General features: G+C 38.0%; 1 protein-coding gene across 2 annotated transcripts in view; it reads right to left on the bottom strand.

The window, feature by feature from the left end:
• The window catches only part of CHIC1 (cysteine rich hydrophobic domain 1), a 143677-nt gene that overhangs the window by 49759 nt on the left and 67722 nt on the right, over nucleotides 1-26196 (bottom strand). For both annotated transcript variants that reach the window (XM_036923925.2, XR_008995131.1), the window contains one exon: nucleotides 15046-15157. In XM_036923925.2, the coding sequence (XP_036779820.2) occupies nucleotides 15068-15157 (90 nt within the window). In that variant the 3' untranslated portion in view covers nucleotides 15046-15067. Of the gene's footprint in view, nucleotides 1-15045; nucleotides 15158-26196 lie in introns of those variants that run through there.

The raw sequence follows: 26196 nt of genomic DNA, 5'->3' as shown, positions 1-26196 counted from the left end.
TGGGGAGAGTGGGCATCCCTGTCTTGTTCCCAATCTTAGAGGAAAAGCTTTCAGCTTCTCGTTGTTCAGTATGATGTTGGCTGTGGGTTTATCATGTATGCCTTTATTATGTTGAGCGACTTGCCCTCTATACCCATTTTGTTGAGAGTTTTTATCATGAACGGATGTTGAATTTCATTGAATGCTTTTTCAGCATCTATGGAAATGATCATGTGATTTTTGTCCTTTTTGTTTATGTGGTGGATGATGTTGATGGATTTTCGAATGTTGTACCATCCTTGCATACCTGAGATGAAACCCACTTGGTCATGGTGTATGATCCTCTTGATGTGCTTTTGAATTCAGTTTGCTAATATTTTGTTGAGCATTTTTGCATCTATGTTCATCAGGGATATTGGTCTGTAATTTTCTTTTTTGGTGAGGTCTTTGCCTGGTTTTGTTATTAGACTGATGCTGTCTTCATAGAATGAGTCTCGAAGTTTTCCCTCCTCTTCTATTTTATGTAAAACTTTAAGGAGAATGGGTATTATGTCTTCTCTGTATGTCTGAAAATATTCCGAGGTAAATCCATCTGGCCCGGGGGTTTTGTTCTTTGGTAGTTTTTTGATAACCACTTCAATTTCATTGCTGGTAATTGGTCTGTTTACATTTTCTGTTTCTTTCTTGGTCAGTCTTGGAAGGTTGTATTTTTCTAGGAAGTTGTCCATTTCTCCTGGGTTTCCCCGCTTGTTAGCATATAGGTTTTCCTAGTACTCTCTAATAATTCTTTGTATTTCAGTGGTGTCTGTCGTGATTTTTCCTTTCTCATTTCTGATTCTGTTGATGTGTGTTGACTCTCTTTTTCTCTTGATAAGTCTGGCTAGAGGCTTATCTATTTTGTTTATTTTCTCGATGAACCAGCTCTTCATTTCACTGATTTTTTCTATTGTTTTATTCTTCTCAATTTAACTTATTTTTTTCTCTGTTCTTTATTATGTCCCTCCCTCTGCTTAATTTATGCCTCATTTGTTCTTCTTTTTCCAGTTTCGATAATTGTGACTTTAGACTATTCATTTGGGATAGTTCTTCCTTCTTTAAATATGCCTGGATTGCTATATACTTTCCTCTTAAAACTGCTTTTGCTGTATCCCACAGAAGTTAGGGCTTTGTGTTGTTGTCATTTGTTACTATATATTGCTTAATCTCTATTTTAATTTGGTCATTCATCCATTGATTATTTAGGAACATCTAGTTACGCCTCCATGTGTGTGTGAGCCTGTTTGCTTTCTTTGTACAATTTATTTCCAGTTTTTTACCTTTGTGGTCTGAGAAGTTGGTTGGTAGAATTTCAGTCTTCGTGAACTTACTGGGGCTCTTTTTGTGGTCTTGTATGTGGTCTATTCTTGAGAATGTTCCATGTGAACTTGAGAAGAATGTGTATCCTGTTGCTTTTGGATGTAGAGTGCTATAGATGTCTATTAGGTCCATCTGTTCTAGTGTGTTGTTCATGCCTCCGTGTCCTTACTTATTTTCTGTCCAGTGGTTCTATCCTTTGGGGTGAGTGGCGTGTTGAAGTCTCCTAAAATGAATGCATTGCATTCTATTTCCTCCTTCAGTTCTGTTAGTATTTGTTTCACATATGCCGTTGCTCCTGTGTTGGGTGCATAGATATTTATAATGGTTATATTCTCTTGTTGGACTGACCCCTTTATCAGTATGTAATGTCCTTCTTTATCTCTTGTTACTTTCTTTGTTTTGTTGTCTATTTTATCTGATACTAGTACTGCAACACCTGCTTTTTTCTCCCTGTTCTTTGCATGAAATATCTTTTTCTATCCCTTGACTTTTAGTTCTGTTCATGTGTTTGGGTTTGAGGTGAGTCTCTTGCAAGCAGCATATAGATGGGTCTTGCTTTTTTATCCATTCTTTTACTCTGTGTCTTCTGATTGGTGCATTCAGTCCATTTACATTTAGGGTGATTATTGAAAGAAAAGTATATATTGCCATTGCAGGCTTTGGATTCGTGGTTACCAAAGGTTCAAGGTTAGCCTCTTTATTATCTTACTGTCTAACTTAACTCGCTTATTGAGCTGTTGTAAACACTGTCTGGTGATTCTTTATTTCTCTCCCTTCTTATTCCTCTTCCTCCATTCTTTATGTGTTGGTTGTTTTATTCTGTGCTCTTTGTGTTTCCTTCAACTGCTTTTGTGGGTAGTTGATTTTATTTTTTGCCTTTAATTAGTAATTCGTTGGTCTGCTTTCTTTGCTGTGATTTTATTTTCTCTGGTGACATCTGTTTAGTCTTACAAGTGCTCCCATCTAGAACATTCCCTGTAAAGTACCCTGTAGAGGTGGTTTGTGGGAGGGAAATTCCCTCAACTTTTGCTTGTCTTGGAATTGTTTAATCCCTTCTTCATATTTGAATGATAAATGTGCTGGATACAGTATTCTTGGTTCAAGGCCCTTCTGTTTCATTGCATTAAATATATCATGCCATTCTCTTCTCGCCTGTACGTTTTCTGTTCAGAAGTCTGATGATAGCCTGATGGGTTTTCCTTTGTTGGTGACCTTTTTCCTCTCTCTAGCTGCCTTTAAATCTCTGTCCTTGTCCTTGATCTTTGCCATTTTAATTTTAATGTGGCTTGGTGTTGTTCTCCTTGTGTCCCTTCTGTTGGGAGTTCTGTGTACCTCCGTGGTCTGATAGATTATTTCCTCCCCCAGTTTGGGGAGGTTTTCCGCAATTATTTCTTCAAAGACACTTTCTATCCCTTTTTCTCTCTCTTCTTCTTTTGGTGCCCCTATAATGCGGATATTGTTCCTTTTAGATTGGTCACACAGTTCTCTTAATATTGTTTCAATCCTGGAGACGCTTTTATCTCTCTCTGCATCAGCTACTATGTGTTCCTCTTCTCTGGTTTCTATTTTATCAACGGCCTCTTGCATCTTATCCATTCTGCTTATACATCCTTTTACAGATTGTTTCATTTCTGTAATCTCCCTCTGGACATCATCCCTTAGCTCTTGTATATTTCTGTGCAGCTCTGTCAGCATGTTTATGACCTTTATTTTGAATTCTTTTTCAGGAAGACTGGTTAGGTCTATCTCCTTCACAGGGGTTGACTCTGTGATTTTGTTCTGTATCAAATTCTTCTGCCTTTTCATGGCGATAGAGGTAGTTTGCGGAGCTGGCGCATGTGACTGGTGGGAGAACGTCCCTTCTTGCTGGTATGTGGTCTTCCTCTCCTGGGAGAACAGCGACCTCTAGCGGCTTGTGCTGGGCAACTGCGCGCAGACGGGGCTTTTGATTCTTGCCCGGCCACTATGGAGTTTAGCTGCTCGGTTGCTGTGGGTGTGGCTTGCCTCGGCTGCTGCTCTCATATGGCAGAGCCAAATCAGAGGGGAAACTGCCGGGAGGCTGTTCATCTCTATGAGGGTCTTCTGAGCTGTACTTCTGCCCAGGGTTTTAGGGTGCCCGGAGTTCCCCGGGATTCCCAGCTGCTGGGATAAGTGTTCCGGGACCCTTCCATCCAGCTGTGGGGTCACTGTCTCTTTAAGACTTTCAAAAAGCACTTGCTTTTCTTGTCCCCGGGGCTCTGGCTGCTGGGACCCACTCATAGGTCTTACTGTCCTGTTTCCCTAGTTTCCAGCACCCCACACATGCACTGTGTCTCCACTCCAGTGCAGATGGCTAGGGCTGGCTATTTAGCAGTCCTGGGCTCCCTCTCCCTCCCCACTCTAACTCCTCTCCTTCTTCCGGGAGCTGGGGTAGGGGCGCTCGGGTCCTGCCGGGCCGTGGCTTGTACCTTACCCCCTTCATGAGTTGCTGGGTTCTTGCAGGTGTGGATGTAGTCTGGCTGTTGTCCTGTGTCTTCTGGTCTCTCTTTTAGGAAGAGTTGTATTTGTTGTATTTTCAAAAATATATATGGTTTTGGGAGGAGATTTCCACTGGTCTACTCATGCCACCATCTTAGCTCTGCCTCTGGGTCTTGCTTTTTTATCCATTCTGTTACTCTGTGTCTTTTGATTGGTACATTGGGTCCATTTACATTTAGGGTGATTATTGAAAGATATGCACTTTTTGCCATTGTAAACTTTTGATTCGTGGTTACCAAAGGTTCAAGGTTAGCTTCTTTACTATCTTACTAACTTGACTTGCTTATTGAGATATTATAAACATAGTCTGATAATTCTTTATTTCTCTCCCTTCTTATTCCTCCTCCTTCATTCTTCATATGCTAGGTGTTTTGTTTTGTGCTCTTTTGTGTTTCCTTTGACTGCTTATGTGGTAGTTGATTTTATTTTTTGCCTTTAGTTAGTATTTGGTTGGTCTGCTTTCTTTGCTGTGATCTTCTTTTCTCTGGTGACATCTATTTAGCCTTAGGAGTGCTTCCATCTAGAGCAGTCCCTTTAAAATATCCTGTAGAGGTGGTTTGTGGGAGGAAAATTCCCTCAAATTTTGCTTGTCTGGGAATTGTGTAATCCCCCCATCATATTTAAATGATAAACATGTTGGATAAAGTATTCTTGGTTCAAGGCCTTTCTGTTTCATTGCCTTAAATATATCATGCCATTCTCTTCTGGCCTGTAAAGTTTCTGTTGAGAAGTCTGATGGTAGCCTGATGGGTTTTCTTTGTAGGTGACCTTTTCTCACTCTCTGGCTGCGTTTAATACTCTGTCCTTGTCCTTGATCTTTGCCATTTTAATTTTTATGTGTCTTGGTGTTGTCCTCCTTGGATTCCTTCTGTTGGGAGTTCTGTGTGCTTCCGTGGTCTTAGTGACTATGGGGAAATTTTCAGCAATTATTTCTTCGAATACACTTTCTATCCCTTTTTATCTCTCTTCTTGTTCTGATACCCCTATAATATGGATATTGTTCCATTTGGATTGGTCACACAGTTCTCTTAATATTCTTTCATTCCTGGAGATCCTTTTGTCTCTCTCTGTGTCAGCTTCTCTGCGTTACTGTTCTCTTATTTGTATTCCATTAACAGCCTCTTGCACCTTGTCCATTCTGCTTTTAAGTCCTTCCCGAGATTTTTTTATTTCTGTATTCTCCCTCCTAACTTGATCCTTTAGCTCTTGCATATTTCTCTGCAGGTCCATCAGCATGGTTATGACCTTTATTTTGAATTCTTTTTCAGGAAGATTGGTTAAATCTATCTTTCCAGGTTCCCTCTCAGGGGATGTCTGGGTTATTCTTGTCTGTATCAAATTCTTCTTCCTTTTCATGGCGATAGAGGTAGTGGTAGGCAGTTGGCATGTGTGTTAGCTGGGAGAACAAAGTTCCTCCCTGCTTGCCTGTCGCCTTCCCTTCTTTGAGAACATCGACCCTAGCAGCTTGTGCTGGGCAGCTGTACACTGACCAGGCCTCTGAGTCTGGTCCAGGTGGCTGCAGAGGATGCTCTGCATAGCTGCTGTGGGTGTGGCCAGTCTCAGGCAGCTGCTCTGCTATGGCAGGGCCATGCCAGAAGGGGAATGTGTGGGAGGCTGTTTGTCGCTGTGAGTGGCCTCACAGCTGCATTCCCGCCCAGGAGTTTAGTGTGCCCAGAGTTCCCCGGGATTCCCAGCCGCTGGGCTGAGTGTCCCAGGATGCTTTCGTCCAGTTGTGAGGCTCCTGTCCCTTTAAGACTTTCAAAAAGCACTCGCTTTTCTTTTGTCCCAAGGGCACTGGCTGTGGGAACCCACTCACAGGTCTTACTGTTCCGTTTCCCTAGTATCCAGCACACCATGCACTGTGTATCTGCACTCCTGGTGTGGATGACTAGTGCTGGGTATTTAGCAGTCCTGGATTCCCACTCCCTCCCAACTCTGACTCCTCTCCTCCTGCCAGGGAGCTTGGGTGGGCGGTGTGCTCGGGTCCCACTGGGCCACAGCTTGTATCTTACCTCCTTCATGAGGCACTAGGTTCTCGCAAGTGTAGATGTAGCCTGGCTGTTGTCCTGTATCTTCTGGTCTCTCTTTTAGGAATAGTTGTATTTGTAGTATTTTCAAAAATATATATGGTTTTGGTAAGAGATTTCTGCTACCCTACTCATGCCGCCATCTTGGCTCCTCTTCCCCAAGGTCTATTTTTAACCACCTTTGTATCTCCATTACCTGGCACATTCAGATTCTTGATATTTGTTGCCTGAGTGAATGATTAACTCAGTGTACTATCCAGGTTCCTGGTTTCACTAGAATTGCTATTCCTAGTGCATGTGTTATAACTCCCTCCATACCTTTCCATCCCTAGCCTAAAAACTCACTCTTTCTCTTACCTTCACCCCTACAGAAGAGATGCCTCACAGGGAATTTCTTCAGAGACTTCCTATCTTCACTTCATTACAATTTTATTCTTCAATTTGCCATAATTATCCTTCTACACCTGTAACTCCACTGCAAGAGGTTTGGTAAAAGTCACCAATAATCTCCCTATCTGATGGACTCTATGCTCATCTGAACTGGTTTGCCTGTTTCTGTTGACATACCCTCTCCCCTTTTTTAGACTCCACTTTTCTTCCTTGGCTGCTGTCAGGTTTCTCTCTACTGGTTCACCTTCAGTTTCTCTGGTCATTCTTTTTTAATCTCCCTTGTAGGCTTCTGTTTGAAGGGTTTACCGCTCTCTTTCCAGACGAAAGTATTTTAATCATGGAAGCCTCTTCTTTACAATAATAGACTCATATTAATATTTACTTATACTATAACAAGAAGGATTAATATTAATAATGAGAAAGAACTCACATGTAGAAAAGTTGGGTAATGGTAATATAAAACTACCTAGATACTTTTTAATTTCTTGCTGCTGGTGAGAGTAAACCAGGTCCTTGGCACTCTAAACTCTTTTTATCAAGATTAAACTACAAGAGGCTCACATGGCAGAGTAGGAAGGCAAGACGGACACCTTCTCCCATACACACACTAAGGAAGTAACTATGGCAAATACAACTGGGCAGAAAGACTGCATATGTATATGTATGTGTGTATATATATATATATATATATATATATATATATATATATATATATATAATGACTTAAAGATGGTAAAAAAGACCATGAAAATTCCTAGAAAAATACAACCTCCCAGGAATAACACAGGAAGAAACAGAAAAACTGAACAGACAAAGCAGCAGCAATGAAATTGAATTGGTAGGCTACAGGGATTAAAGATGGCAGAATGAGAGGTGAGACAGAAATCTTCTCCGTAAACAACATATAATATGAACATATAGTTAATACAACTAATCCTGAAAGAGCAACAGGAAAGAAGGCTGCGCCAGACTGAATACACCTGGAGAAAAGAACAGGCATCATGGAAAAGGGTAAAGTACCAAAGCTGTGATCTGGCAGGGCCCAAGCCGTTCTCCCACCCCAGGTCATGGGCAGGAGAATGAGAAACAGAGTGGGGAGGCGGAGGAGGCCTAAGATAGCTGAACACCCAGCCCTGTAGATCTTCTCTGGGAGCACAAACCTACATAACATGGTGCACTGGAGATTAATGGGTTGGAAAGCTAAGACAGGCAGAATACTTTTAGAGACTGAGATTCCAGCTGCCTGAGTAAAACAGAGATCCACATCGGGCTGGTCTGGGACAAAAGAAAGAGAGGAAGTCTGAGAGACTTCCTAACAGTGAGGGATGCTGAAAGGGCAAGGATTGAGCAGAGCTTGCTGCTCAGGAGAAAGGACAGGTGGACAAAGTTGTCCGGGCGCACTCTGCCCAGCAGGTTGAGAACTTTCAGAAGCTTCAGGCGCTCCATGCCCCTGGCTGACTACACAGCTCCAAGGTGCCCCACTATGATACACAGCCTACTGCGTGTTTCTCCTGGCCAGCACCAGCTTGAAAACCAGCTGCCCCCACCATTGCACCAGGCCAACCAGAGGGAGACCCTGTCTATGGCAGCTACAAGTACAAAGCGTATCGCCTCCTACCTATGCAATTGGCCCACTGGTCCTGGCAGTGGAGACAGGCACTGCGGTGGGGAGGAACCAAAGAGCTTTTGGGCACTAGAGGGCGCCACATACAAATAGGAAACATCAAAGGAAATTGGTTCAAACCAAATTCCCACAAACATGAGAGCCAAGTGAAACTGAACACATCAATCTTCTTGAAAGATATTTCAAAATAAAAATCATAAACATGCTGGCAGAGGTACAGAAAAATATTCAAGACCTCAGGGAGGAATTCAAGACAGAGATAAAAACTGAAAAATACAGTACCTGAAATAACATATACAATGGGTTGATTTAAAAGCAGACTAGATGAAGTAGAGGAGACGGAAAATGAAACAGAAACTAGACAGAGGAACACAGAGAAGCTGAGGCACAGAGAAAATAGGATATCTAGGAATGAAAGAATACTGAGAGAACTGTGTGACCAATCCAAATGGAACAATATTCGCATTACAGGGGTATCAGAAAAAGGAGAGAAGAAGGGATAGAAAGTGTATTTGAGGAAGTAATTTCTAAAAACTTCCCCAATCTGGGGAAGGAGATAGTCTCCCAGGCCATGGAGGTACACAGATCTGCCAACACAAGGGACCCAAGGAAGACAACACAAAGACATATAAAAATTAAAATGGCAAAGATCAAGGACAAGGACAGAGTATTAAAAGCAGCCAGAGAGAGTAAAAAGATGACCTACAAAGGAAAACCCATCAGGCTATCATCAGACTTCTCCGCAGAAACCTTACAGGTCAGAAAGGAATGGCATGATATATTCAATGCAATGAAACAGAAGGGCCTCAAACCAAGAATACTATATCAAAGAAGATTATCATTTAAATTTAAAGGAGGGATTAAACAATTCCCAGATAAGTTGAGGGAATATACCTCCCACAAACCATCTCTACAGTGTATTTTAAAGGGACTGCTCTAGATGGAAGTATGCCTGAGGCTAAAAAGCTGTCACCAGAGAAAATAAAACCACAGCTAAGAAAGTAGGCCAACCAAATACTAACTAAATGCAAAATAAAATCAGCTATCCACAAAATCAGTCAAAGGAAACACAAAGAGTACAGAATAAAGCACCTAACATATAAAGAGTGGAGGAGGAACAAAAAGAGGGGAGAGAAATAATCATCAGACTGTGTTTATAATAGCGTAATAAGTGAGTTAAGTTAGACAGTTAGATAGTAAAGAAACTAACCTTGAACCTTTGGTAACCACAAATCTGAAGCCTGCAATGGTAATAAGTACATACATATCTTTCAATAATCACCATAAATGTAAATGGACTGAATGCACCAATCAAAAGACACAGAGTAACAGAATGGATAAAAAAGCAAGACCCATCTATATGCTGCTTACAAGAGACTCACCTCAGACCCAAACACATGCACGGACTAAAAGTCAAGGGATGCAAAAAGATATTTCATGCAAACAACAAGGAGAAAAAAGCAGGAGTTGAAGTACTTTTATCAGACAAAATATGCTTCAAAACAAAGAAAGTAACAAGAGACAATGAAGGATATAATGATAAAGGGGTCAGTCCAACAGAAGGATATTACCATTATAAATATCTATGCACCCAACACAGAAGCACCTACATATGTGAAACAAATACTAACAGAATTAAAGGGGGAAATAGAATGCAGTGCATTCATTTTAGGAGACTTCAACACACCACTCACTCCAACCAGACAGAAAATAAGTAAGAAGACACAGGTACTGAACAACACACTAGAACAGATGGATCTAAGAGACATCTACTGAACACTCTGTCCAAAAGCAGCAGTATACACAGTCTTCTCAAGTCTACATGGAACATTTTCCAGAATGTATCACACAGTAGGACACAAAAAGAGCCTCAGTACATTCAGAAGGATTGTAATTGTTCCAACCACCTTCTCAGAACACAAAGGTATGAAACTAGAGATAAATTATGCAAAGAAAACAAAAAAGCCCAAAACACATGGAGGATTAACAACATGGTCCTAAATAATCAATGGATCAATGACCAAATTAAAGCAGAGATCAAGCAATATATGGAGACAAATGAAAGCCACAACTCAATGACCCCATTTCTGTTGGATGCAGCAAAGGATGTTTTAAGAGGGAAGTATAGTGAAATACAGGCTTAACTTAAGAAAGAAGAACAATCCCAAATGAACAGTCTAAAATCACAATTAATGAAAGTAGAAAAAGACTAAATGAGGTGCAAACTCAGTAGAAGGATGGACAAAACAAAGATCAGAGCAGAAATAAATAAAATTGAGAAGAACAAAACAATAGAAAGAATCAATTAAATCAGGAGCTGGTTCTTCAAGAAAATTAACAAAATAGATAAACTGCTAGCAAAACTTATCAAGAAAAAAAGTCTACACACATAAAGAGAATCAAAAATGAGAGAAAATCACTGACACCACAACAATACAAGGAATTATTAGAGAATACTATGAAAAATTATATGCTAACAAATTTGATAAACTAGAAGAAGTGGACAACTTTCTAGAAAAAGACAACCTTCCAAGACTGACCCAGGAAGAAACAGAAAATCTGAATAGACCAATTACCAGCAATTAAATTGAAATGGTAATGAAAACACTACCAAAGAACAAAATTCCTGGTCCAGATGGCTTCACTGCTGATTTTTATCAAAAACTTAGGGAAGACCTAATGCCCATCCTCCTTAAAGTTTTCCAAAGAGTGGAAGAGGAGGGAATACTTCCAAACTCATTCTATGAGGCCACCATCACTCTAATACCAAAACCAGGCAAAGACACCAAAAAAAACCCCAGAAAATTACAGACCAGGACAGTATCCCTGATGAACACAGATGCAACAATACTCAAAAAAATATTAGCAAATCGAATTAAAAAATACATCAAAAAGATCATCCATCATGATCAAGTAGGATTTACTCCAGGAATGCAAGGATGGTACAGTATTCGACAATCCATCAATGTCATACACCACATCAATAAAAAGGACAAAAATCACATGATCATCTCAACAGATAGTGAAAAAGCACTTGACAAAATTCAACATCTATTCTTAATAAAAATTCTCAATTAAATGGATATAAAGGGCAAGTACCTCAACATAATAAAGGCCATATATGACAAACCCACAGCCAACATCATTCTTACCAACAAAAAGCTGAAAGCTTTCCCTCTAAGATTGGGAACAAGACAAGGATGCCCACTCTCACCACTTTTATTCAACCCAATACTGGAGGTCAAATTCACAGCAGTCAGATAACACAAAGAAATAAAAGGTATCCAGATTGGTAAGAAAGAAGTTAAACTGTCACTGCTTACAGATAACATAATGCTGTACATTAAAAACCTTAAAAGAGTCCATCCCATAACTACTAGAATATCTGAATTCATCAGAGTAACAGGGTACAAAATTAATACACAGAAATCTGTGGCATTCGTACATAGTCACGATGAACTAGAAGAAAGAGAAATCAGGAAAAGAATTCTATTTACAATTACAACAAAAAGAATAAAATACCTAGGAATATACCTAACACCAAGGACGTGAAAGACCTATAGCACACTCTTGAAATAAATTGAAGGCACCAATAAATAGAAATACATCCCATGCTCATGGATAGGAAGAATTAATATTGTCAAACTGGCTATCCTGCCTAAAGCAATCTACAGATTCAATGCAATCCCTGTCAAAATTCCAACAGCATTCTTCAACAAACTAGAAGAAATAGTTCTAATATTCATATGGAACCCTGAACACCCTAAATAGCTAAAGCAATTCTGAGAAAGAAGAATAAAGCTTGGGGGATTATGCTCCCCAACTTCAAGCTGTAATACAGAGCCACAGTAATCAAAACAATTTGGTAATGGCACAAAAATAGACCCATGGATCAGTGGAACAGAACTGAGCGCCCAGATATAAACCCAAACATATAGAGCCAATTAATATACAATAAAGGAGTCATGTATATACAATGGGGAAATGACAGCCTCTTCAACAACTGGTGTTGGAAAAACTGGACAACTACATGTAAGAGAATCAAACTGGATTATTGTCTAACTCCATACACAGAAGTAAACTTGAAATAGATCAAATACCTCAGTGTAATTCATGAAACCATAAAACTCTTAGAAGAAAACACAGGCAGAATTATGAATAGAAACATGAGCAACTTTTTTCTGAACACATCTCAGGCAACAGAAACAAAAGCAAAAATGAACAAATGGGACTACATCAAACTGAAGTTTCTGTACAGCAAAGGACACCATCAGTACAACAAAGAGGAATCCTATAGTATGGGAGAATATATTTGTAAATGACATATCCATAAGGAACTTACATCTAAAATTATATAAAGAATGCACATGCCTCAGCACCCAAAAAGCAAATAAGTCAATTAATAAATGGGCAGAGGATTTGAACAGACACTTCTCCAAAGAAGAATTTCATATGGCCAACAGACACATGAAAAGATGCTGCACGTGGCTAATTATCAGGGAAATGCAAATTAAAGCCACAGTGAAATATTACCTCACATCAGTTAGGATGGCCAACATTCAAAAGAGAAGTAACAACAAATGCTGGCAAGGATGTTGAGAAAGGGGAACCCTCCTATACTGTAGGTGGGAATGTAAATTGGTTCAACCATTGTGGAAAGCAACATGGAGGTTCCTCAAAAAACTAAAAATAGAAATACCATTTGACCCAGGAATTCCACTACTAGGAATTTACCCAAAGAAAACAAGATCACAGATTCAAAAAGACATGCACCCCTATGTTTATCACAGCACTATTTACAATAGCCAAGATATGGAAGCAACCTAAGTGTTCATCAGTAGATGAATGGATAAAGAGGTGGTACATATACACAATGGAATATTATTCAGCCATAAGAAGAAAACAAATCCTACCATTTGCAACAACATGGATGGAGCTAGAGGGTATTATGCTCATTGAAATAAGCCAGGCAGAGAAAGACAAGTACCAAATGATTTCACTCATTTGTGGAGTATAATAACACAGCAAAACTGAAGAAACAAAACAACAGCAGACTCACAGACTCCAAGTAGGGACTAGGGATTACCAAAGGGAAAGGGGTGGGAGGCTGCATAGGGAGAGAGGGAGAAGGGGACCAAGGGGCATTATGATTAGCCCACATAATGTAGGGGGGTCAAAGGGAAGGCAGTATAGCACAGAAAAGACAAGTGGTGACTCTACAGCATCTTAGTATGCTGATGGACAGTGACTACAATGGGGTGCGCATGTGGGGGAATTGTAATATGGGTGAATATAATAACCACAATGTTGCACATGTGAAACCTTTATAAGATTGTATATCAGTAGTATCTTAAAAAAACACCATAGAACTATACAACAGACACACACACACACAAATTGAATAAAACACCTAGGAATAAACCTAACCAGGGAGATGAAAGACCTGTAGTCCAAAGAGTATCAGACATTCATGAATGAAACTGAAGACACAAATCAATAGTAATATATCCCATGCTCATGAATAGGAAAAATTAACATTGTGAATATGGCCATCTTGCCCAAAGCAATTTTCAGATTCAATGCAATCGCTCTGAAGAGTCCAACAACATTTCTCCATTAACTAGAACAAATAGTTCTAAAATTTGTATGGAATCACAAAAGACCCTGAATAGCCAAAGCAATCCTGAGAAGGAAGAACAAAGCTGGGGGGATTATACTCTTTGACATCAAGCTCCACTACAAAGCTATAGTAATCAAAACAATGTGGCAGCCGCACAAGAGCAGACCCATAGATCAATGGAACAGAATAGGGAACCCAGATATAACCCATGCATATATGGTCAATTAATATATGACAAAGGAGCTATGAATATACAATGGGGAAAAGAGCATCTTCCAGAACTGGTGTTTGGAAACTAGACAGGTACATGCAAGAGAATGAAATTGGATTACTGCCTAAGTCCATATATAAAAGTAAACTCAGAATGGATCAAAGACCTGAATATAATACATAAAACCATAAAACTCTTAGAAGAAAACATAGGCAAAAATCTCTTGAACATAAGTATGAGCAATTTTTTCCTGGACACATGTCCTTGGGCAAGGGAAACAATATCAAAAATGAAAAAATGGGATTACATCAATCTAAAAAGTTTCTGTACAGCAAAGGACACCATCAGCAGGACAAAAGGGCAACCTACAGTATGGGAGAATATATTCATAAATGATTTATCCAATAAGGGGTTAACATCTAAAATATATAAAGAGCTCATATGCCTCAACACCCAAGAAACAAATAATCTGATTAAAAAATGGGCACTGGACCTAAACAGATCCTTTTCCAAAGTACAGATGGCCAATAGGCACATGAAAAGATGCTCCACATTGCTAACCATCAGGGATATGCAAATCAAAACCACAATGAGATATCACCTCACACCAGCCAGAATGGCCACTAGCCAAAAGACAAGAAATAACAATTGTTGCCAAGGATGTGGAAAAAAGGGAACCCTCCTGCACTGTTGGTGGGAATGTCAATTTGTGCAGCTACTGTGGAAAGCAGAATGGAGGGTCCCAAGAAAACTAAAAGTAGAAATATCATTTGACCCTGCAATTCCACTTCTAGGAATTTACCCAAAGAAAATGAAATCCCTTATTCAAAAAGATATATGCACCCCTCTGTGTATTGCTGCATTTTTTACAACAGCCAATATTTGGAAGCAACGTGAGTATACATCAATAGATGAATGGATAAAGAAGGTGTTGGTGAGAGGGATAGTAGTACAGCATAAAGAATACAATCAGTGATTTTGTAACACCTTCCTATATTGACAGATAGTAGCCATACTAGTTGCAGGGGAGGATTTTATATATGGGTAACTGTTGAACCAGTGTGTTGTACACTTGAAACTCATATAAGACTACATCAACTATATACTTAAATTAAGAAAAAAACTACCTAGATAAAGAGGAATATATACTTTACCAATTTAGTGAAAACTTTTGTCTGGGTAAGTTTAGTTTTTTGGCTCGAAGCTAGAACCTTAATCAGGTGATATGTAGAACAGTCTTTCTATCCGTAACATTCTACCATTTATGCTACATCTTATGTGTCTTTTAAAATTCCCCACAACAACTGCTGACTCTACTTACATGTTGGGTAGTGGTTCCACCTTTAATTGCTCATCCACAAAGGGAATGAATACTGTATTAAGCTCTTTGCCAAAGATGTTCTCAGGCTCCTTTTCGTATTGCTTATCTGAGTCTGAAAAAAGAAAAAAAAAAGCAGTAAAGCAAAGGGAGGACTGAACAATATTTCTTTTTCACACACATGGATTACTGGCTTAGGAAATACTCTTAAGATTAGAATCAGGGGATGTGATTTACATTAGCTACTGTGCTGTCATAGACTTTGTCTTCTGGGTAAAAAAATGAGGTTGTAATTATCTTTTATCTAGGTGTTATGGCCTGCATTGTATCTTCCTCAAATTCACATGTTGAAGCCCTAACCACCAATGTGACTGTATTTGGAGATAGGTTAAATGAGGTTATAAGTAACTGTTAGGCACTAGATAGGTTAAATGAGGTTATAAGTAAGTGTTAGGCACTAGTGAATAAAATCCAAACAGATATTATTTCTGACCAAATGGAACTTAAAAATCTATTGACAGAGAAAAAATGAGGAAATAAAAATACACATAATTATATATTGTGATAAAATTGAAGCAAAATAGGAATGTAGTGACAAAGGGAGATGGGCATATTTGTTTTAGAAAGGGTAGGGAGAAAAGGAATCTGTAAAAACATTGCATTTAAAGCCAAATCTCAGGATAAAGAAGTCAGACACAAAGGGAATGGGTTGTACTTGCCATGTAATGTAAATAAATATTGTGGCTAGGTAGAGGTCAGCAAGCTACAGCTCATGGGATAAATCTGACCTCCTGCATCATTTTGATATGGCCTGTATCCTGAGAGTGGTTTGTACACAGATAGAAGAATAATAAACTAAAGAATAATAATATTTTAAGACATATCAAAATTATATGAAATTCAAGTGTCCATGTCCATATATAGTTTAAAAAAAAAAATAAAGCCAAGATAATTTAATTGTGTATTGTCTATTACAGCTGCCTGTTGTTACAACAGCATAGTTGAACAGTTATCACAGAAACCATATGGCCCAAAAGTGTAAGATAATTATTCTCTGGCCTTTTACAAAAATGTTTGCCAATCCCTGTGCTAGACTGTGGAAAGGATAATGGCATGAGATAAGGTTGGAAAAGTAGGAAAGAACTAGATCATGCGGGACCTGATAGGCAAAAAGGAAGAAAGAGAGAATTAGTTCTGAATTGTATTATTTTAAAAGCTTTGCTGTACAATAGGAAATCACTGAAAAATAGGAAGGAAAGGAATGGCATGACCCAATTTTTGTTTTAGGAAAATTCTGACATTTGACTTGAAATCATAATGTAGAAGATAGCGAATGACCATTATTCCCACCATAACAGCTAGAAAAAACTAAAATAAAACACAGACATCAGGAATTTCTAGATTCCTGGCTAGGATACAGAAAGCTGGACAAGGCATCACTCCTACCACAGCAATAAGAAAAAACCCAGATAAACTATAAAATCAGAGCTTAAATGCATTATACTGAGGTTTCACAGCAACCAGTTAGACTGGAATGCGGGGAAAGATGTATGCATCCATGAAAGACAGAACATGGGCAGTGTCTGAACTGTGGCAATGGAAAGAACATGAAGCCTCTATATAAGCAGGTAAGAATTGACTAAAAGTTTCAACAAGTTTCTGAAGGTCAACTGTGAGCTGTATGAAAGCATAAAGTCCAAGGGAACCACAGACCCAAGGGGAATTCACACCCTTGCAGGTTCTCCTCTGTAAACCTCATTGAGACTCTATGAGAATTAGGGAAAGGGCAACAGAATGAAAACAATTACCTTTGGGTAAAGACTCACAGAGTAGCAGACATGTATATGAGAAAGGCATGAAGCCCTACCAAAATCCTCCTCCCATGAGAAAGAAAAACCTTTAAGACACTGGGGAAGATGAGTAAACCCTATTGCCTCTAGGGTACAAGTAAGGAACCACTGCAGCTACAGAAGAAAAAAACCCTTCACTACTGAGGACCAACAGACACGTCTAGGACCAAAGTATCAGAGGTTTTTCCTACCATTGGAAAAATGTCAGGATTACCAAGAAGGCACCATTTTCAAGAAAAGGGGATACAGGATCTGTCAACACTATGGCTAAACCATGACAATGGAAAAATCCCTCACCTTCTATCCTCAACAAAGTAGGAAACACTAAGCAACAAAAAACAACAATCTACGTCTGGCAGAGGGGCAAGAATATGCAAGAGACTTAACCAAGGCAAAGGCACATCAGGAAGACTTAAAGCTGGAGGAGTAGGAGCACAGAAAATCTGGTAAACCAGTTCCCACCTTAGGCACAATGTAATGCTAGAGAAATTTGCAACTGGTGGTAAACTGAAAGTAACTAAAATAGTAACAAAACCCAAAACCAAGTAAACTCCCTATTAAATTGACTCAACATGTAACATTAACGGCCTAATAGAATAAGAGGCATGCAATTTCTTGATAAATAATCCTCACCTCCATATCTATTGTTCTATACAGTATGCACAGCAATAAATTTAAATTAAAAAGATGCAAAAAAGCAGGAGAAACCACTAAAGGACAAAACTCTCAACAGAACCTGATTCAGAGAATACCCACAATTTTAAAAGTGCTATAATCAATGTTAAAGGGTCTGGTGGAAGAAGAAGACATCATGGACAAAAGGAGAATAATAGGTGACAGGTGGAAACTATTAGAAAGTTTCTAATGATGCCAGAAACACATGTAGGAACAGAGATGCAGAACACCTTTTATGGGCTCATCAGTAGACTAGATATAGACAAAAAAAAAAATCAGTGAACCTGAATACAGGTTAACAGAAAATTACAGAAACTGATACAAAGAGAAACAGTAACAACAACAAAGAACCACAGAAATGTGCACCTAAGTGTTGTGGGACAAAGTAAAACAGTTTAACATATGGTTAAAAATTTCCCCCAAAGATAATGAAATGCCTCAATCCACAGGACCAAAAAACTAAACAAAAAAATTATGACCCAAGCATAGGATTAAAAAAAAAAGCCCAAACCATAGGTCCATTGTATTCAAATTGCTGAAAACCAAAGACAGAGAATACCTGAAGGCATTCAGGTAGAAAGTGATATTACAGAAGAACAAAGATAAGAATTATAGCAGAATCTAATCAGACATCATGCAAGCCAGAAAACAATGCAGCAGAATTTTTAAAGCACCAAAAGAAAAAATTTTCTATACGGTAGAACTTTCAAAGTGATAGAGAAATCTAAAAAATAGCTTGAGAGACTTTACCAGAAAAACTGCACTACAAGAAATATTAAAGGAATTTCTTCAGGAAGAAGGGCCGTGATACCAGACAGAACCTTGAATCTATGCAAAGAAATTAATCTCCAGAAATGGATCAAGTGGAGACAAATTTAAAAGATATTTTTACTCATTTTATTACTCTTGAAGAAAATTGATGGCAATGATGTCCTTTCAAATCACTTCTAATCAACATTTTATTGGCCATCTCAGTCAGTGAAATAAGACAAGAAATATAAAAAGCATATATAGTACAGGAGAAAAATAAAATGGTCTTTACGCACAGATGACATGATTGTTATGTGGAAATTTCCATACAAATTACATAGAGCTATTAGCTCTAATAAGGAGGATTAGCAAGAGAAAAGGATGCAAAATGAACACACAAAATCAAGATTATGTCTAAAAAATAGCAATGAACAAACTGAATATTACTCCAAAATGTGAGCAAGTTTGGTATAAATCTAAGAAAATATGTGCAAGATTTGTATGTTGAAACAAAAAAAACTCTAAAAAATATTAAAGAAAGCAAAATAAATGGAGAGGATATAGTCACTAGAATTTGGAAGGGTCAGTATTAATGAATGATGTCACATTTCCCCAAATTCAATGAAATCATATATCATTCACTGTTGTGTAAAACTTCTTTGATTTAGCATAGATTTTGTGAATTTTAATGATGTATAGTTATATAAATTCAACTGCATCTATTTAAAAGTGTACAATTTGGGGAATATAGGCATATGTATACACCCATATAATCTATAGTGGGAAAAAATCAGACCAGTGGTTACTCTATCAGAGTAGTGGTGGGGATTTGCAGGGTCATGAGGGAACTTGCAGGGATGACAGTTGTGTTCTCTATCTTGGTAGAGTTCATGTTGCATCAGTATATTCATTTATCAAAACTGATTGAAGAATACAATTAAAATTTGTGCATTTACTTGTTTACAAAACAGTGCAAAAAAGAACTGAAAATATTGACTTGTACTTAGTATGAAATTAAACTATAATACCTCTTCTAATATCTGCAAACAAAATATTGAGGGATAAGTTAAAATAAAATTTATGAAACATCCTAAAAATTACACCATACTGTTGAAAGAAATTAAAGAAAGCTTAAATCAATTTAAAAAGTATACTAGTTCTTGAATTGGAAGACTCACTATTGTTAATTTTCCCTAAAGAGAACTGTAGATTAAATTGAATTACAAAAAAAAAAATCCAAGCAGGGTCTTTATTGCAAATGACCAAAGTGATTTGAAAATTTGTTTGGACATGCAAAAGACCTGTGATATCCATAATAAACTTCAATTAGGAGAACAAATATGGAGCACTTTACCTGACATTAAAACTATTAACCTAGTGACCAAAACAATCACTTGGATATTCATTAGCCCACAAATGTGAACTGAACTCAACGGAACAGAATGGTGAGTTCAGGAATAGACCCACAAATATACAATCAAAAAATTTTGTAAATGGTACCAAATAAATTCAATGGAAAATAGAAAAAGAAGTACTTTGATCCCCACATTACATCACACACAAAAATTACTTTGAGGTGGGTTATTACCTAAAAATAAAAGCTAAAAATATAAGGCTAATGGTAGAAAATGCAGGAAAATTTTTTCCTGATAGAAAATTTGATTTCAAAACTCACTACAAAACTACAATAATCAAAAGAGTGTGGTAATGGCATAAACACAGACATAGAACTCAATGGACCAGAATAGAAAGACAAGAAATAAAGTCTTGTATATATGACCAAATGATTTTCCAAAAGGGTGCCAAGACTATTATATGTGGAAGGACATTTTTCCAACAAAGCATTTTGGGAAAACTGGATATCCACAGGCACATGAGAAAGAATAATACTGGACCCTTATATCATATACGAAAATAAACAAAATGGATAAAAAACCTAAATGTAAGAGATAAAAATGTAAAACTTTCAGACGAAAATATTGAAGAATATTAAGAATATATAAAGAACTTCTACAACAAAAAAAATAGTAAAATCTTCATGACATTAGATTTGGAAATGATTTCTTGGATGTGCCACTGAACGCATAGGCAAAAAAAATAAAGGATAAATTGAACTACATTGATATAAAGAACTTTTGTGTATCAAAGACTAACAAGAGTAATGAGGCAACCCATAGAGTGGGAGAAATATATGCACATCATATAGCTTAGAAAGGGCTAATATTGAGAATATATAAAGAAATTCTACAACTAAAGAAACAAAACCAACCAAGTTTAAAAAAGAATGTGGAAAAAGATCGAATAGACAATTCTCCTAGGAATATATACAAATATCAAATAAGCCAATGAAAAGATAGTCAACATCACTAATGATTAGGAAAGGCAAACAAAAATCACTGTGAGATACCACTTCACAACCATTTTGATGACTTATTTTTAAAGTAAATAACAAGTACTGACAAGGATGTGGAGAAATAGAAACAATTTTTTTTTTTAGATAATTATTTTTTATTGAAGGGTAGTTGACACACAGTATTACATTACATTAGTTTCAGGTGTACAACATAGTGATTCAACATTTATATACATGATAATTCTAGGTACCAGCTATCACCATACCAAGTTGTTACAATATTTTGACTATATTCCTTATGCTATACATTACATCCCGGTTACTTATTTATTTTACAATTGGAAGTGTGTACTTTTTTTTGGTTGTTGTTGTTAGGGCATCTCTCATATTTATTGATCAAATGGTTGTTAACGACAATAAAATTCTGTATAGGGGAGTCAATGCTCAATGCACAATCATTAATCCACCCCAAGCCTAATTTTCGTCAGTCTCCAATCTTCTGAAGCATAACGAACAAGTTCTTACATGGAGAACAAATTCTTACATAGTGAATAAGTTACATGGTGAACAGTACAAGGGCAGTCATCACAGAAACTTTTGGTTTTGCTCATGCATTATGAACTATAAACAGTCAGTTCAAATATGAATACACATTTGATTTTTATACTTGATTTATATGTGGATACCACATTTCTCTCTTTATTATTTTTAATAAAATGCTGAAGTGGTAGGTAGATACAAGATAAAGGTAGAAAACATAGTTTAGTGTTGTAAGAGAGCAAATGTAGATGATCAGGTGTGTGCCTGTAGACTATGTGTTAATCCAAGCTAGACAAGGGCAATAAATCATCCACGTATGCAGAAGATTTCTCTCAGAACAGGGGGGGTGAGGTTCTAAGCCTCACCTCTGTTGATCCCCAATTTCTCACCTGATGGCCCCCCTGCGACTGTGCCTGTCTTAGGTTGTTCCTCCCTTGAGGAATCTTATCCGTCTCTGGCTAACCAGTCATCTTCCGGGGCCATACAGGGAAATGTGAAGTTGGTAAGTGAGAGGGAAGCCTTATTGTTTGAAAAGGTTAGCTTTTTACTTCTTTGCATATTTATGCCCTGTGGCTTCTATGCCCAGCATTTGTCTTGAGGTATCTTTACCACTTGGAAGAATTATGATACTCGGTAAATTTGATATGAGGCACGAATTCTATTTAAGGGTTGTAATTAGGAAGGAAGAAGAAAAGCTATAGAAGTAGCAGGCGGAAGAAAACATGGGAAGATTGATTATTTCTTTGACATATCTTCTTGTAGAGTAACTTCAGCATATATAGGTTTTAAGCTACTACTTAAATTGCGCACACACATTAACATAATAGGAGTATAGTTACCTAACCAAAGCATATCTGTAATTACCAGCCATCTCCAGTGAAACCAAGAAAACCAGTTAGGCACCTTAGGCATTTGTGAAAACTTATCTATGATATGGTGGATATTGTCCAACTGAACTTGAACAGTCTGAGAGAAATCAGACAAATTAAAACAACCCATTTCTGGGGACTGTTCACATGCCATATGTTCTTTTAACAGTAAATAGTCTGTAGTTGTAAGACTTTGGAGCGCTACAATTTGCACTTCTCCTAATTCTTGGTTGAGTTCCAACAGTATAGATCCAGTCAAATTTGTTGTTTTACTGTATGCACAGGTCAGCTTAGTATCTCCTTCCTCATTCCCATGGCAAGTGCAGGAACTGGTGGGATGAGTGCATCTACAGCTGTAGCAGTGCGTGGATCTTTGTTGGGGTATTTTGATGATCATCTTCTGGCATGAGTCTCCCAGAGAGTGCAGATGTTGGAAGTTCTTTTTCATATCGTATCTTAGTTCATATTCGGGGTAGCCCAATTAGGCTTTGATCCTCTGTATAAACACAAACAGACCCTTTGCCTACACTTTTATATGCCTTTATACCCTTGTGTAGAACTCGTTGGAGGTTACCACACAGGAACTGCCCTTTTTTTTTTTTTTGCTTTGTTTTTGGTATCACTAATCTACACTTAAATGACAAATATTATGTTTACTAGGCTCTCCCCTATACCAGGTCTCCCCTATAAACCCCTTTACAGTCACTGTCCATCAGCATAGCAAAATGTTATAGAATCAATACTTGCCTTCTCTGTGTTGTACAGCCCTCCCTTTTCTCCTATACCCCCATGCATGTTAATCTTAATAGCCCCCTACTTCTCCCCCCCTTATCCCTTCCTACCCACCCATCCTCCCCAGTCCCTTTCCCTTTGGTATCTGTTAGTCCATTCTTGATTTCTGTGATTCTGCTGCTGTTTTGTTCCTTCAGTTTTTCCTTTGTTCTTATAGTCCACAGATAAGTGAAATCATTTGCTATTTCTCTTTCTCCGCTTGGCTTGTTTCACTGAGCATAATACCCTCCAGCTCCATCCATGTTGCTGCAAATGATTGGATTTGCCCTTTTCTTATGGCTGAGTAGTATTCCATTGTGTATATGTACCACATCTTCTTTATCCATTCATCTATTGATGGACATTTAGGTTGCTTCCAATTCTTGGCTATTGTAAATAGTGCTGCAATAAACATAGGGGTGCATCTGTCTTTCTCAAACTTGATTGCTGCGTTCTTAGGGTAAATTCCTAGGAGTGGAATTCCTGGGTCAAATGGTAAGTCTGTTTTGAGCATTTTGATGTACCTCCATACTGCTTTCCACAATGGTTGAACTAACTTACATTCCCACCAGCAGTGTAGGAGGGTTCCCCTTTCTCCACAGCCTCGCCAACATTTGTTGTTGTTTGTCTTTTGGATGGCAGCCATCCTTACTGGTGTGAGGTGATACCTCATTGTAGTTTTAATTTGCATTTCTCTGATAATTAGCGATGTGGAGCATCTTTTCATGTGTCTGTTGGCCATCTGTATTTCTTTTTTGGAGAACTGTCTGTTCAGTTCCTCTGCCCATTTTTTAATTGGGTTATTTGTTTTTTGTTTGTTGAGGCGTGTGAGCTCCTTATATATTCTGGACGTCAAGCCTTTATCGGATGTGTCATTTTCAAATATATTCTCCCATACTGTAGGGATCCTTCTTGTTCTATTGATGGTGTCTTTTGCTGTACAGAAGCTTTTCAGCTTAATATAGTCCCACTTACTCATTTTTGCTGTTGTTTTCCTTGCCCGGGGAGATATGTTCAAGAAGAGGTCACTCATGTTTACGTCTAAGAGGTTTTTGCCTGTGTTTTCTTCCAAGAGTTTAATGGTTTCATGGCTTACATTCAGGTCTTTGATCCATTTTGAGTTTAATTTTGTATATGGGGTTAGACAATGGTCCAGTTTCATTCTCCTACATGTAGCTGTCCAGTTTTGCCAGCACCACCTGTTGAAGAGACTGTCATTTCGCCATTGTATGTCCATGGCTCCTTTATCAAATATTAATTGACCATATATGTCTGGGTTAATGTCTGGATTCTCTAGTCTGTTCCATTGGTCTGTGGCTCTGCTCTTGTGCCAGTACCAAATTGTCTTGATTACTATGGCTTTATAGTAGAGCTTGAAGTTGGGGAGTGAGATCCCCCCTACTTTATTCTTCTTTCTCAGGATTGCTTTGGCTATTCGGGGTCTTTGGTGTTTCCATATGAATTTTTGAATTATTTGTTCCAGTTCATTGAAGAATGTTGCTGGTAGTTTCATAGGGATTGCATCAACTCTGTATATTGCTTTGGGCAGGATGGCCATTTTGACGATATTAATTCTTCCTAGCCACGAGCATGGGATGCGTTTCCATCTGTTAGTGTCCCCTTTAATTTCTCTTAAGAGTGACTTGTAGTTTTCCGAGTATAAGTCTTTCACTTCTTTGGTTAGGTTTATTCCTAGGTATTTTATTTTTTTTGATGCAATTGTGAATGGAGTTGTTTTCCTGATTTCTCTTTCTGTTGGTTCATTGTTAGTATATAGGAAAGCCACAGATTTCTGTGAGTTGATTTTGTATCCTGCAACTTTGCTGTATTCCGATATCAGTTCTAGTAGTTTTGGGGTGGAGTCTTTAGGGTTTTTTATGTACAGTATCATGTCATCTGCAAATAGTGACAGTTTAACTTGTTCTTTACCAATCTGGATTCCTTGTATTTCTTTATTTTGTCTGATTGCCGTGGCTAGGACCTCCAGTACTATGTTAAATAACAGTGGAGAGAGTGGGCATCCCTGTCTAGTTCCCGATCTCAGAGGAAATGCTTTCAGCCTCTCGCTGTTCAATATAATGTTGGCTGTGGGTTTATCATAGATGGCCTTTATTATGTTGAGGTACTTGCCCTCTATTCCCATTTTGCTGAGAGTTTTTAACATGAATGGATGTTGAACTTTGTCAAATGCTTTTTCAGCATCTATGGAGATGATCATGTGGTTTTTGTCTTTCTTTTTGTTGATGTGTTGGATGATGTTGATGGACTTTCGAATGTTGTACCATCCTTGCATCCCTGGAATGAATCGAACTTGGTCATGGTGTATGATCCTTTTGATGTATTTTTGAATTCGGTTTGCTAATATTTTGTTGAGTATTTTTGCATCTACGTTCATCAGGGATATTGGTCTGTAGTTTTCTTTTTTGGTGGGGTCTTTGCCTGGTTTTGGTATTAGGGTGATGTTAGCTTCATAGAATGAGTTTGGGAGTATCCCCTCCTCCTCTATTTTTTGGAAAACTTTAAGGAGAATGGGTATTATGTCTTCCCTGTATGTCTGATAAAATTCCGAGGTAAATCCATCTGGCCCGGGGATTTTGTTCTTTGGTAGTTTTTTGATTACCGCTTCAATTTCGTTGCTGGTAATTGATCTGTTTAGATTTTCTGTTTCTTCCTTGGTCAATCTTGGAAGTTTATATTTTTCTAGGAAGTTATCCATTTCTCCTAGGTTTCCCAGCTTGTTAGCATATAGGTTTTCATAGTATTCTCCAATAATTCTTTGCATTTCCGTGGGGTCCGTCGTGATTTTTCCTTTCTCGTTTCTGATACTGTTGATTTGTGTTGACTCTCTTTTCTTCTTAATAAGTCTGGCTAGAGGCTTATCTATTTTGTTTATTTTCTCGAAGAACCAGCTCTTGGTTTCATCAATTTTTGCTATTGTTTTATTCTTCTCAATTTTATTTATTTCTTCTCTGATCTTTATTATGTCCCTCCTTCTGCTGACCTTAGGCCTCATCTGTTCTTCTTTTTCCAATTTCGCTAATTGTGACATTAGACCATTCATTTGGGATTGTTCTTCCTTTTTTAAATATGCTTGGATTGCTATATACTTTCCTCTTAAGACTGCTTTTGCTGTGTCCCACAGAAGTTGGGGCTTAGTGTTGTTGTTGTCATTTGTTTCCATATATTGCTGGATCTCCATTTTGATTTGGTCATTGATCCATTGATTATTTAGGAGCGTGTTGTTAAGCCTCCATGTGTTTGTGAGCCTCTTTGCTTTCTTTGTACAGTTTATTTCTAGTTTTATGCTTTTGTGGTCTGAAAAGTTGGTTGGTAGGATTTCAATCTT

The sequence above is a fragment of the Manis pentadactyla genome, chromosome X, assembly GCF_030020395.1.
Source record: "Manis pentadactyla isolate mManPen7 chromosome X, mManPen7.hap1, whole genome shotgun sequence".
Taxonomy (NCBI): Eukaryota; Metazoa; Chordata; class Mammalia; order Pholidota; family Manidae; genus Manis; species Manis pentadactyla.
The sequence above is the reverse complement of the archived record's forward strand: the minus strand, read 5'-3'. Positions and strand labels throughout refer to the sequence as shown.